Source organism: Malaclemys terrapin, chromosome 10 (genome assembly GCF_027887155.1).
Source record: "Malaclemys terrapin pileata isolate rMalTer1 chromosome 10, rMalTer1.hap1, whole genome shotgun sequence".
NCBI lineage: Eukaryota > Metazoa > Chordata > Testudines > Emydidae > Malaclemys > Malaclemys terrapin.
The window spans coordinates 11,371,398-11,384,544 of NC_071514.1; the positions used below are offsets into that span (position 1 = coordinate 11,371,398).

At 41.1% G+C, this 13,147-nt stretch overlaps 1 protein-coding gene across 4 annotated transcripts in view; it reads right to left on the bottom strand.

Annotated features, from left to right (window-relative positions):
• Nucleotides 1-8,119: 8,119 nt before the first annotated feature.
• Nucleotides 8,120-13,147, bottom strand: part of MCTP2 (multiple C2 and transmembrane domain containing 2) — a 170,439-nt gene continuing 165,411 nt past the window's right edge. For all 4 annotated transcript variants that reach the window (XM_054042597.1, XM_054042595.1, XM_054042598.1 and 1 more), the window contains 2 exons: nucleotides 12,966-13,063; nucleotides 8,120-10,705 (listed from right to left, as the gene is read on the bottom strand). In XM_054042597.1, the coding sequence (XP_053898572.1) occupies nucleotides 10,637-10,705; nucleotides 12,966-13,063 (167 nt within the window). In that variant the 3' untranslated portion in view covers nucleotides 8,120-10,636. The remainder of the gene's footprint in view (nucleotides 10,706-12,965; nucleotides 13,064-13,147) is intronic.

The window sequence follows — 13,147 nt, forward strand, 5'->3', positions numbered from 1 at the left end:
CTCCACTGTCAAGTTGCTGAGGCCCCCAGTTTTGCTTGCCCTTGTGAAGAATCTCACAAGCCTTTTAGTTTAGACTCATCTAAATTATTTCTCAGTGACACCTTTGGCCAGTATTTATCTCCCTGGTAGGGGGTTAACAAATATAAGGCATGGTCCACAGCTCCAGTGGAATCTTTCGACTGACATCAATAGACTTTAGATTAGGCCCATAAAGAACAGAACCTGTCACCCAACTATTCACTTCCTTTGCATGCTGAGAACTGGCTGTTTATCCCCACAGTAACCCTTAACCTGTTCTAATGCTTCTTCCCCGCGGCTACCAAGGGAGGGACGCCCTCCCCTGCCCGAAATATCAATGGGAAAGGTATTTTTTTCATGCTGTTGGATGTTCAAAGGAAATAGCACTCAGCCCTTAGATCAGTGGACAACCAAGGTGAAGGTCTCTCCCTTGTTTCAAATTGAACTCCACTGTATATTACGCATACCTGAGACCTTCACGACAATGTCTTTCTGCTGCCTCTGTTGATGGAGCTGTAATGTTCATGGCTGAGATCACTGTGCTTATATTGGTTGTGAAGATCAGTACTGTATGGTTATTGCAATAGACTATTTATACATATGTACACACACACACCTGCAGTTTCAATCTCCACTGCTTATCCGATTTGGTCGTCTCTCTCAAATAATTCTAGCAGGCTTGCAATGCATAATTTGCCATTACATATTACACTCCAATTCTGCAGCCTTTACTTACAGTTATTCCCACAGATGTCAGTGGAACTCCAATGGGTGTCCATACAGCACCTACCACAAGGTGGCCCAGATCCTTGATTGATGACCTGGATTTTCCTACTGTAGAAACAACTCTGCATGCAGAAGGGGTGAGCACTAGTTGGTTCTGATGTCCAAGCGAGGTTGATAGAACAGTTTTGGTAGATAAGAGAGATACGAATGGGAAATTTTGAGACACTTCTGATATATAAAAACAAGAAAGTGAAAGGGACTATAAACAAAAGTAAAGCTGGGCATTTTATATTGTTGTCTAGGCTTATGTGAAATGCAAAAAGTTAAACAAGCATCAGTAGTGAAAAGTAAATTAGATTTTGAAACATTCCTTTAATTGACAAACCATACACAGGGAATAAGTTATAGGAGATACACAAAGGACATGCAGAATGCAGTTAAACAAATAGACTATACTCTTTCTCAAAGCTAAAGTTTATTTCAGACTTGGGAGCTTTTCCCCATTAGGAAGAGGGATTAAACAATAATATACAAATTCACAAAACTTCCTGATTCTAAACCAATCTTTTAGAAAATTGCATTCATCCCATTGAAGTCAATAGGCCTGATTCCGACCTCACGCCAATTTTACACGACTGCAATTCCATTGACTGCTCCTGATTTGCACTGTTGTAACTCAGATCAGACTCCTTTAATTGCTCTGTGCATGCACTGAAGACTGCACGACTGGTCCCTTTTTTTCTTTTACTATATCATTCAGAAGAGATGCATTAACCCTCAGCTGGAGAAAAAATCCTAAAGCTATTTTTCCAACAGAATAGGTTTCCACACTCACCTGTACCTAACGGTCTACATTTGTCTGACATATATTGAAAAATAGTGGATAATTTAGAAAAAAAAACACTATACATTGGGAGGTAGACTGCTCTAGTGGAATGGGCTCTGAACTGGGGGACAGGAGACCTGGGATCTGCTCCCTGCTCTGCCACGGACCTGCTGAGTGACTGTGGGCGAGTCACATCACTTCTCAGGGCCTCGGTTTCCCTCATCACCCTTTATCTTGCCTGTTTTAGAATGCAAGTTCTTCAGGGCAGCTGCTGACTCTGTTTCTCCAGGCTGGTCCCCAGGTTCATCCATGAAGAGCTCCTTGGAAAATGAGCACAGAATGTCTGCTACCCGCACCCCGCTGAGTGGGCTGATTCAAAGCCTTCCATGGTCCCATCTGATCTTGCCACCTGCCTCCCCTTCTTCCAGTCTCACAATAAGACCCGCTGGTGTCAGGAGTACATCATGGGAGATGATGGGCTCTATGCTGGAATGGTGCCAACCATCCTATCAGACTCTTTATAGCAGGGGTATGTGCCACACCTGCTGTTCGTGATGCTGGCCTTGTGGTACAGGCACTTCAGATGTTTTATCCATTCCCTGCACTACACCATTGTCTGATGGATGTTCTGCTCCACCAGCCTCCAGGGGATCTCATAAAGGTGAACATTCTGTGAGATTTTGCTGCAGTCATGGTTCTAGGTGTACTCACACGAGAGCCTCTCTGGCCAGCTTGCAGCACACCGGAGAGAGAACATTTTCAAATGGCAGGACAAGCTGAGCTGGAGTGAGTTGTGGAAGTGAAGCAGCCCATGTAGAAAGAGAAGAGATAAATGCTGAACAAAGGTATACAAAATAGCAGATAACTTGTCGTCTATAGAGACCAAGCGGGAGGGACCTGAGGAGGCCGAAAGACTAGAAGATATGGGACAGGGAATTGTGGGAATGATGATGGACTAGGTAGACTCGGGGGCAGTTCACCAAATCATTGTTATGTCCACACCACAAAGTGGGAGGGTAGAGAGGTGGGTCATGTGTCAATGCGTGCTCTCACCCTCCCCCCCACCGGTAGGTACGCAAATGGGATTTCTACACACCACTGGACATATATCTAAGGGCCTTGAGCGTGAATGATAGAGGGGTAGGGGAAAGAACCTGCAGCTTGACATGTGGAAAGCTGGAAGTGTAGACAGACCCTATATGTTTGTACACAATGGGGCCTGGAACATGGCTGGAGACTCAAGGCAAAACTGTAACACATATACGTCAGCATCACTATCTAAAATCCATCACACAGCCTGCAAAGTAAAGTGTTTTAGTCTTAAGAACATTTACTGCTCTTTTGAACCAATAGCTAGCCATGACTATGGAAGGGATGGCAAGAGTGGTGAGGTCGAAGAGGTATTGCCACAAGTGACATGAGGCTCAAAATCCTTGAACAGAAGCATCTGGGCATCAAGGCAGAGTTAAAAACAAGCCCATCGAAAATGAATTAACAATTAAAAATGTATTGAAAGTGGAAAGAAAAAGAGAAATCATTCCTAATTAATTCTGGTGCCCTGCACAACCCCAGACTATTTGTAATCCTACAGGGAACATCTTTATTGATCTGGGGGACGCTGCAGCAGACTTCTGATGCTTATCTCAGCATAAAAATAGGCTCTTGTGATGAGCAGTGATTTAATTACATGACAATCACCGTTAACAATGCATGGCGAATACCAAAAATATGCAGAGCAAGAGTGGCAGTGATAAATGCAAGTGGATGGCATTGACTTTCAGTAAAGTCGTCTATTGCCAGGGATGGAGGGAGACTACACATATATTTTTTCCCTTCTCTTAGGGCAGTGACTCTCTCAAGGGGTCTAAAGACACACACAAGATGGGGGGAGAAATAAAGGATCATGATCAAAGCAACATTTAGCACATAAAGCAGTGGAACTTACAATGCAATTGTTTTGCATGTGGGAAGATGCACTGTTTCCACTGTGCATCTCCACTAAGAAATGAAGGGGAGAAATATTTGCCTTACTTTGGGCATGGGTGATTGGGCAACTTCTTCTAAGGGCACAAATCTGTGTGTGTCACAACCACCCATTATTCTCCAATTTCCTATGTGGCACAGGGATAAGAAAGTTCAGCCCAATCCCATTGGCAACATACAGAAGGTGGACTTGACAGTGGCCACAAGATTGCTCCATGGGAATTTTTTTTAAGCCTGGGTTATTGAGTTCTCCTTGGTGTATATCTAAGCAATCCACTCAAAGGGCCAGATCTTGAGCTGGTGCAAGTGGGATGTGCCGTTGTAACTGAAAAACCCATTTCCATTTATACCAGCAGAGGATCTGGTCCAAAAGATTTAATAGCTACCTTGACCTGAATGTAGCATCATCTACTTCCCAATTGTCAGAAGAGGTTTGCAGTTCGGACCCTTTGCTATGAAATACCAAACCATTTACTCTGAGCTGCAGAAGAATCTAGATGGCTGCATATTTTGGAGCTGAGGGTCCCGAGTCTGGCGACTTGTATCACTTCTTTGAAACTCCACCACCTGGACGGTGACAGTCACCCACACCTGAACAGGTCTGAATTCTATTTGGTAGGAGGCCGTGGTGACACCTATGCAAGCAAGTATGTTACCAGAGGCTTGTCTCTCTTTCTACCCCGGCATTCACCCTAATGTGTGGAGGCGGACACTGGGAAATAGCTTTTCCAGTAGGTGAGAGAAGGAATCAGCAATATTTCGGATGGGGAAAGGAATCTCTATATTAGGGGTCCACAACGCAACACGGGCCACTTTTCTATTTCCATCAATCTCCATGTTATTTGAATGTATTCATCTATTATCTTTTCCCCCCACCCCTCTGTAGACTTGGGGCTGCTCTAACATATGGGAGCCATTCGAGCAGATGGTGATTGCAGTAGTGTAGGGTTAACTTGTACGTGCCTCCTGTTCCCTACTCACTGGATTCCCCAATGCACGGTTAGGGGCTAGTTAGGTGGCTTGAGGGCTGCTTTTCACTGACACAAGGAAGCTGAGGGTCAGAACCTCGGTTCCAATTAAGTCAGCAAATGTTCTACCTCTCTCCTCCCTTCCTCTAATTAAGGCAGGTATCATCTAGTTCAGTCCAACACACTGGGGCCAATTGGAAATATTTGTCTTAGGAGAAAAAGATCTCCAGCCCATTGGCCACTTGCACTCTCAGAATTTCAACTCATACCTTTAGTTTCTACTTCATAAATTATGCTGTGTTAAACATCATGACCAGCTACCACGGCTCCTTGTTGCCTTGGAATAGAAGTTTTAGGCTTAAATATATTAAAGAACCACAAATCAATTTTTCAAAGCTTTCTAAATCCTCCTTGAACACTGCATTCTTTTAAATCAAAACATGGGGGGGAAATAGCGGATTAAAAATTGGTGCAAGCCCATTATGGTGCAGCTGAAATGAATCATTATTCATTTTGTTTGGGTATGTATATGTTAAATAAAACATGTCTTTTTCTCACATTAGATTCCCTTGGTACTATAAGATTTTAGTTGTTGCAGGATTCCCTTCCCCACAATGAATCACCTGACAGAACCTCAACCCAGAAATGATGGAGTTTCAACTGGCTTTACTTTTCCCAATTTGAGAGCGATTAAAACACCCCATCTGCAACACGCCAGATTAACAATCGTTTGTAGTATCTCAGCCTCCCTCTGAGTTGCTAACTTTATGGATTTTAAAGAGCAGATATTCTTATCATGCCGCTGTGTGATTTGAAGGGGTGGATGCACCAGGGCACTGACACATGCAGCTTTACAGATAAAATGCAAGTACAATATTGAATCAGAAGAGGATTCACTTCTAACACGCACCATAGTCTCTAAAGCCAAAGCTAACATTTCTCAGTCTATCAACTTAGTTTAAAGGGCTGGGAATCTAAAGGTTGGAGTTTGGTTAAGAGGCATTTTGTGAATTTTATTTAAAAAAAAAAAAAAAACTTAACAAAAAAACCATCCCCACCCCCCAACTCATTCCTGGTGCATTTCTATTGATGTTAGGGGAAGTCAATGTCAGTTCTGCTTGTGAGGGTGCTTGAAGGATCAGGGTTTCAAAAAAAAAAAAAAAAAAAAAAGTGAATGGCGTAGAACACTGGCAATAGTAAATCTTTCTCCTCTAGACTGTTCAGGCTGGTAGCGACAGATTGGCTCAGGTTGGTAGTGGGCTGTTGCCATCTGTTGGTTAGTGGCCTATATAAAGTGAGTTAGTGGATTTCAGTCTAGGTGCCTATATTGTATGAATTCCCATCACAATTGTTACTCAACTCAATCCCAGTTGAAAAGGCCACTGATTAATGATCTAGATCAGGGGTTCTCAAACCTCATTACACCGCGACCCCCTTCTAACAAAAATTACTACATGACCCTAGGAGGGAGGACTGAAGCCTGAGCCTGCCTGAGCCCCACCGCCCTGGGAAGGGGGGCCAAAGCCAAAGGGCTTCGGCCCCAGGCAGTGGGGCTTGGGCTTCGGCCATTGGCGGCAGGGCTTGGGCTTCGGCCATTGGCCCCGGGCCCAGCAAGTCTAATGCCAGCCCTGGTGACCCACTTTGGGGTCCCAACCTCCCGTTTGAGAACTGCTGATCTAGGAAGCTGAACTGCTCACTGTTCTGTAAGGGTGGTCAGAGTTGAAGAACAATGAAGAAGTGGGGAGGAAACTTTAGTAACATTGAAGCTCTATATCCTAAAAACAGTCCCGTCAAGCACTATTCAAGTCCAGCACCATCAAGCAAGCATAAAAAACTCTTTCAAAGAAAATAAAAAATGGTATTAAGGGAAGGGCATGAAGAATCACAGGACAATTAGTTACTTTTCCTCTGAGCTACATTTGAGCTATCTCTGAGCTATTTTAACAGGAGGTAGAATACACACTGCCCAAGTGTTTTAAAAATGTGTCAAAGGCTAAAGATAAAATATTTCATACGCAGCAAGAAAATGGAAGTTACTAAACGTCTGCATTACCTGAATTACAAAACAGCAGCCATTTAAGGGGACACCATTAACTTGAAATCTAGCAATAAAATTTAAACTTATCGTTGCTATTGAGTAATAAAACTGAAAAGTTCCCATAATTTTACTTCCTATTTCTTGGTTTGTGAGTGCACCAATCCCCCAGTACAGTCAGTTAGGCACCGATCAACATGAATCCAGGTGTAGGATCAGTGCCTTAGCCATCTTCTTTTTGACTGAAAAGACTCTTATAAACATCCTCCTCCTCTTTTAAAGGACTAAACTCTCCCCCCCCCCCCCAAACAAACAAACCAGGACATACTATTTAAAGGATTTTCTATCAGAAAAATGCAATTTTTAAGTCAATCAGTTGAAAAAATAATGAACTGGACAGGGTCCCTTTAAAGCTGCAAAATATGATGGCTTGATTAAAAATACAGTTTCTAACAGAGATGATTTTGTATGTCCGGAGTTAAAAAAAAAAAAAAAAAAAAACAGAAAAAACTCTCCCCCCAAAACCAAACCAAAAAACCCAGCCACCCCTTACAATTCCCACTACTTCCACATTTTATTGATACAATTAAATAGTGGCACAGTGGTAGGAACTGACATCACTTAAGGTTAAAATTAAAGCAAATCCATTTTAAATGTCAAACAAATATTGACAGATTTCTTTTGGGGGGGTTGAGGGGCAGGTATTTGCCATACTTTTTTCAGGCTCAACAACCTCCGTTTGCCTGCTTTCCAGGATATGCATTTTAGTGGTAGAACTTAACTGATATGAATGTTAAAGGAAAAAATTTTACTTGCATGCATTCATGAAAACCAACTTTTCAGAAATGGCTTGTTTGGCCGAATGTATGCAGAAATACTTGATTTGTGGGTTCACCTCAGATCCGATATTTGCACAACTGTCCATGCAGTGTATATGTACATGGGTGCACAGCTAACTTATCTCTAGGCAGTATAAGGATACATAGTCAGGTGTGTGTTTCTGAATGCATGATGATAGTAAGAGAGTTTGGGATGTAAACACTATGATATGTGCATTGACGTTTCCATTATAACAATACCTTACATAATAGAACACCTGCACAAATGGTGACTTGAGTGTGGTTTTTAAAACAAAAACACACTCCGCCATCCTGGACCAAGTGAAGAGTGCTGTGAAGACAGAGATTGGTCATTTGAATGTGGAGCAATCAATCACCCAAGGCCAGGTCCTGTATGTGAGGACTGGAGAACTCCTTAAGTCAAGGAGGGAGTTGGGAACCCCTCCAAACCTGTGGATGGTCTGAGAGCCATAGATAAATCCTGTAGATAACAGGATACTTGTGTTTGGATTTGTGCAGATGGCCACTTCCTCCACGCCAGTACCTACACCACTCTTTGTTCCCCATAGCAGCATGGCTTCCATTCCAAATCCCAATTCTCTGCTGTTATTGTTATACTGCACTTCCTTCCTGACAAGACATGTACTTTAAATATAATGTGCTTACTTTGTATGGTCAGATGTTAAATACTGTACCACAGTAAATGTTCTAATAGCACAAAATCTTGAAATCAAATGTTTATTGCATTTCAAAATATTTATCATAACAAACAGCTCTTTGCAACATATATAGGTACCGGAACATAGCAAAACTCTTACGTTTGTGTGTCACCAGCATAATAATCTAATACAAAATAGTCTGAAATTTAGCATACCTACATTTAAAAAAATAGACATTACCCTGTCTCCTGAATAGAAATCAGTTCATGTGGAAAATTCTATAGAAAAAATACTATTAAAATATTGGTCCCACCTTCTAAACAAATAAGGTATTTTTGCTTCTTTTAAATGTTTTCATTCAAATGAATGAACAGATCTCACAAGTGTGTTTAAAAATGTCTCACTTTGGTCCTTACAAAATGACAGACTACAGTATGATAAACTAGATGATAGTTTAGAGTGAGACAATGAGGCATTGTTTACACAGAAGATTGAGTAACTGGTTTAACAAAAGGGGTCGGTGGATATCTACTGTTTGTACAAATAGGAGATTTACTGGAGCTTTTATAATTTCTACAAGGCTCTTTCCAACCAGCTTCATTAACTTGAAGTAAATCAAATCATGCAGAGATCTGACTCAGCCAGAAAGACATGCCGGGAAAGATACAAAATGAAAAAGAACAGACACAAGATGATAAGCTTTAGAATCTTTGGCAGTTTTCATACACATTTTCTTTGAAGATTTTTAACCTGCCATCTAAATGTGTGTGCACGTGTATATAAGGAGATACACATACACACACACACGACACATATACAGATATACACATAGTATACATATATAGTGTATATGTACATAACACACATTTCCTTTTTAAATGACGCCTAATTTATTTTCTACTCTTTCATATATACCTACAACATGAGATCCCAGTGAAACACCTTGTTTATAACATTAAATCTTGTATGAAAAAACTTCCTCTCCTTCAATGAAGGCATGTAAACGTTGTTAAAACTACTTTGAAAAATAAACTATTAGAAAATTACTGAATTGGAGTAATAATCCATTAGCTGTCACTATCACGGTCCCATTTCTTTTGCTGGTGGCAGTGCTGGATACCATGATATAACTCTGTTCAAGACAGGTCTGCCAATAAAGGTAGGCCTACATTTACAGCCATTGATTAATCAGATTATTTCTAAATAATGCATTTTCAAGTCATCTGTATTCTGTGGTTCTCTAGTTTCTTTATTCTGTGAAGCACTTTAGGGGAGGCCATTGGATGGGAGGCTGAAAGGTGTCACGAGACTTAGGTTCTAGTCAAGTCAACACTACCTCAAGTGATTGAGCAGCATAAGTTTCCTTGAAAATCAGCGGGATTTGTGCTGTCTTTTGCCCCCTGGAGCCTCAGTTTTCCCCATCTGTGAAATGAGTAACAATGGTTACCCAACTTTGTAATGCACTGAGTTCTGTGGACAAGAAATGTTATATAAGGACTTACATTATTGGGAGAATTGAAATTTTCTCAGGGACCCACATCTCCTACCAAAACACCAGTTCTTCATTGCTTGGATCTCATATCATTTCATTCTGCGAGCTACCAGGAAAGACTCCACAGAACATTGGTGGTCAATGAACCAAAGTTTGAGAGCTATTATAGCAAAGCAAAATATTTACAACCACCGCTTTGGGCACAGTGCTCTCTCCTCCTGCCCAAGCTTTTGCATCTTTAAGGCTATAAAGTATTTTTCTTCAAGAGCTGTAGTGTTGACATCTCTAGATTTAGACAAAAGCAACAGCTATGCCGAAAAATCTGATGAGATGGAATTATAAATAAGCAAGTCAAAAATATGGCCTTTTCAGGTCCGCAAATTCTCTTAACTCTTTCACAAAGGTGAATCCTGGTATGTCCATTGCCAGCAATGGACCTCATGCCAGGCAATTCTGGCATCAAGGAGTTAACAGCAGTTTTTAAAAGCACAAGTGCTGGATGAAATTGAGATACTGTGGGAGCTTCTAGCTATTTCTGGTAATTATGATAACAACTTTTTAAAATATACACTGCTTGAACAGAAGCAGGGTATCAAAGATTTGTTAATTCAGAGTTTAAACCCTTCTATGTGCTGTGATTTAACTGAGAAAAGAATAGCTCTTGTATCTTAATGTAAATCTGTTGGATATGTTAAAAACTAGTTCAGAGCATCTCCTCACATCAGCTTAGCTGATCTGCTATACTCGGCAGAATTATATCTTGCTACATACAAACAAGGAGAGCTGCGACATTCGGTTTTAGCCTAATAATCCAAGTTAAAAAAATGGAACATGCACTTGTGCTCTTCTCCACCCACTAATTCGTCCTTGCGTTCCACCCCACTCTGGTTGGGCTAGGCCTCTATGCCAAAAAGAAAGGCAGCCCAGGATAGGTGCACATCAGGAAATGTATGTCTTCCAGAGGAACCATCCTGGGCCCATGGCAGTTATTATAGTGTTCATCTGAACCAAAAAAAGGGTGTGGGGAGAAAAAAATATCTGTGTGTGTGTATATGGAGGGGGATATTGCATTCCAAAATCTGTCTGCATCCTACAGAGTACTCCATTTCTTCCTGAGGGGACTGGAGCTGCTGTATGGTTTCAATTCAGCACGCTGCACCTGTAAAAACAAATAGACATGACGTTTGCAGTTAGGTAACTCTAGCTCACTACAGTGTGTGTTAATGGCTCCCCAAGGACAAACCAAGGGAAACTAAGGAAGGTTCAAAAGTAATGAATCATTTTCTAAACACAGGAACATGGGGGATTAATTGCAGGAAGGATTTGAGAAGTCATGCATCATTTCTTGAAACCAAAATATTAAAAGCAGATTTTTCTAATGAGATGCACGGGGCACTACCTGATCTCAGCATGCCAGATAGACTGCCTCTTTTTTTTTTTTTTTTGCTTGCGTTAACCTACACGTTTAATAAGACTCTCTTGGGAATGCTAAAGCAAGTGGATCCCAATATTCAGTAAGGTCAGAGTGGTCTCAAAACTGTACACAGACATGCTTTATCACTTTAAAGAGGAAAAATATTTTCCCAAATAGAAAGATTTTCCCCTACTTCCTCACAGCAATTTCATTTGCGATATAATGGTTAAAACATCTGTGATAAATCCAAATGTGGTGTAATTCCCAATCGCAAACTGACTGCTGCATAACTGAAAAGTGTCCCCATTGAAATCATGAGACTCTTACACAGAGTAGGCCGCCTTTTCCGTGCTTCTGTCCAGGCCATGTGCTACTGGCATACAGTAACAGGCTACAATACTGGGGTATTTTCTAACTCATAATACTAGCAAAATGAAACAAAGGTACTTTAGCAACATGTTAAGTGGAGCAGGCAGAGGTGGCTTTGATACTGCCTGGGAATGGTTTTAATTAGATTCTTGTATCAGATGCCAAATGTATTCACTTTTTTTTTTTTTTTTTTTTTTTTAAAGCATTTATGGCAAAACTCCCCTAAGATGGTATATCCCTTCATATGTGTTTTACCAATGCTTCCTCATAGAAAATAGCATCCTCTTCCTTACAGAGCTCAGTCAAGCTCCCCAAGGATGACAGAAACCATTCAGGAAAATGTTACAAATGTAAATCTTAAATACAACACAAGTAGAAAAGCAGCTTATCTTTAAATATAAACATTAAAGGACAAGTGCAAACCATCTCTGCAAATCCAGTGCATTCTAGAATAGCAACAACAAAAATACAAATACACTTAAGCTTAATGTCTCTATGATTATTTCTGTTTAGCTTTTTTCCCTAATCTATAGAGATATTTTTCTCTAGCTATAGCACTGCCATCAACCAATCTGGTGATCTCTTGAAACAAATGTCGTTGGAAACCTTTTCCAACTGTGTCTCTACCAGCTGTATTGACACCGCGTGGAGACAATCATTTTCCAATCTCCAACAGAGTAAAATCACTATGGGCTAGATTGTGATCCCCTTATTTGCAGTGAGCAGCACTATACTCTGCAAGTACTACTGCTTGAGGAGTAAAAAGCTATTTCAGTGTGATTCGGGATGGCAGAATCAGGGCCCACAGTCATAAGATTCTGGATGATTATAAAGGATTGTTTCTTTTGTTTTATTTTGTGTGATTTGCCACCCAGTCAGACTATTTTCCTTCCACCGAGAGAAATAAATAGATCTCGACATTCTAAAAGACCCACTGTTCAGATAATTTGCAGCCAGCTGGACAAGATTATTGAATACAGTGCTTTAAAAAAATAGTCATGACTGAAGTGGGGGGAGGGCAATCCTGGCTAGACTGAAAGTTATAATTCCATGCTGGTAGAAGATCAATCTTCTTGATCACAGGTTATTTTATACAGAGCTCAAGTCTTTGCATCATAAAGGTGAGCGTAGCATTGTCCAAGGAACCCTGCGTTCAAGGTGGGTGGGGAAGAAGAAATTAGGATGGCAGCTGGCCCAAAGCAGATCACAGCAAGCACAAAGTCATGGAATAATCCCCCCACTCCTGCATGAGGGGATGGGGAATGCAGTAAAACCCTGTGGATGGTTCTCTCTGTCACTCAGAGAGATTGTATCCTCCCTCCTCTCCCCCCCCCACCCTCCATACAAGTATCAGAGCAAAAAGGTGAACAAACCAATAGTTCAGTAACCATGCTGTGCAAGTTCCAGATCATTTTTAAGTCACTCTCTTCAGGATAAATTTTTCTTCAATCATCTTATGCTTCCGACAAAGGTTTTCAGCTCCCCTCTCCCTCACATTCATTGCCCCCTTTATGGATTTTCCTGATGCCTTATCTCTGTTATTCAAAATGCTCCGGCATTGTATTCCCCAAGCATAGCGCTGCCTGCTCTTAGTGCTGCTTGATGCCCCTGTTGGTGGCAGCCATTCATTACTTACCTTTTGAACATCAGATGGTACCCTGGAGAGGAAATCTAGTAACTCATTACTGTCGATGGCATAGGGATTTCTAAGCTTCTTAGTAAATTTATTTATGCCTGAAAAACAAAAACAAAACAATACAAACCTGCTTTATTTATTTATAATTGCTCAGGCAAGCGGGGGGTGGGGTGGGACAGAAA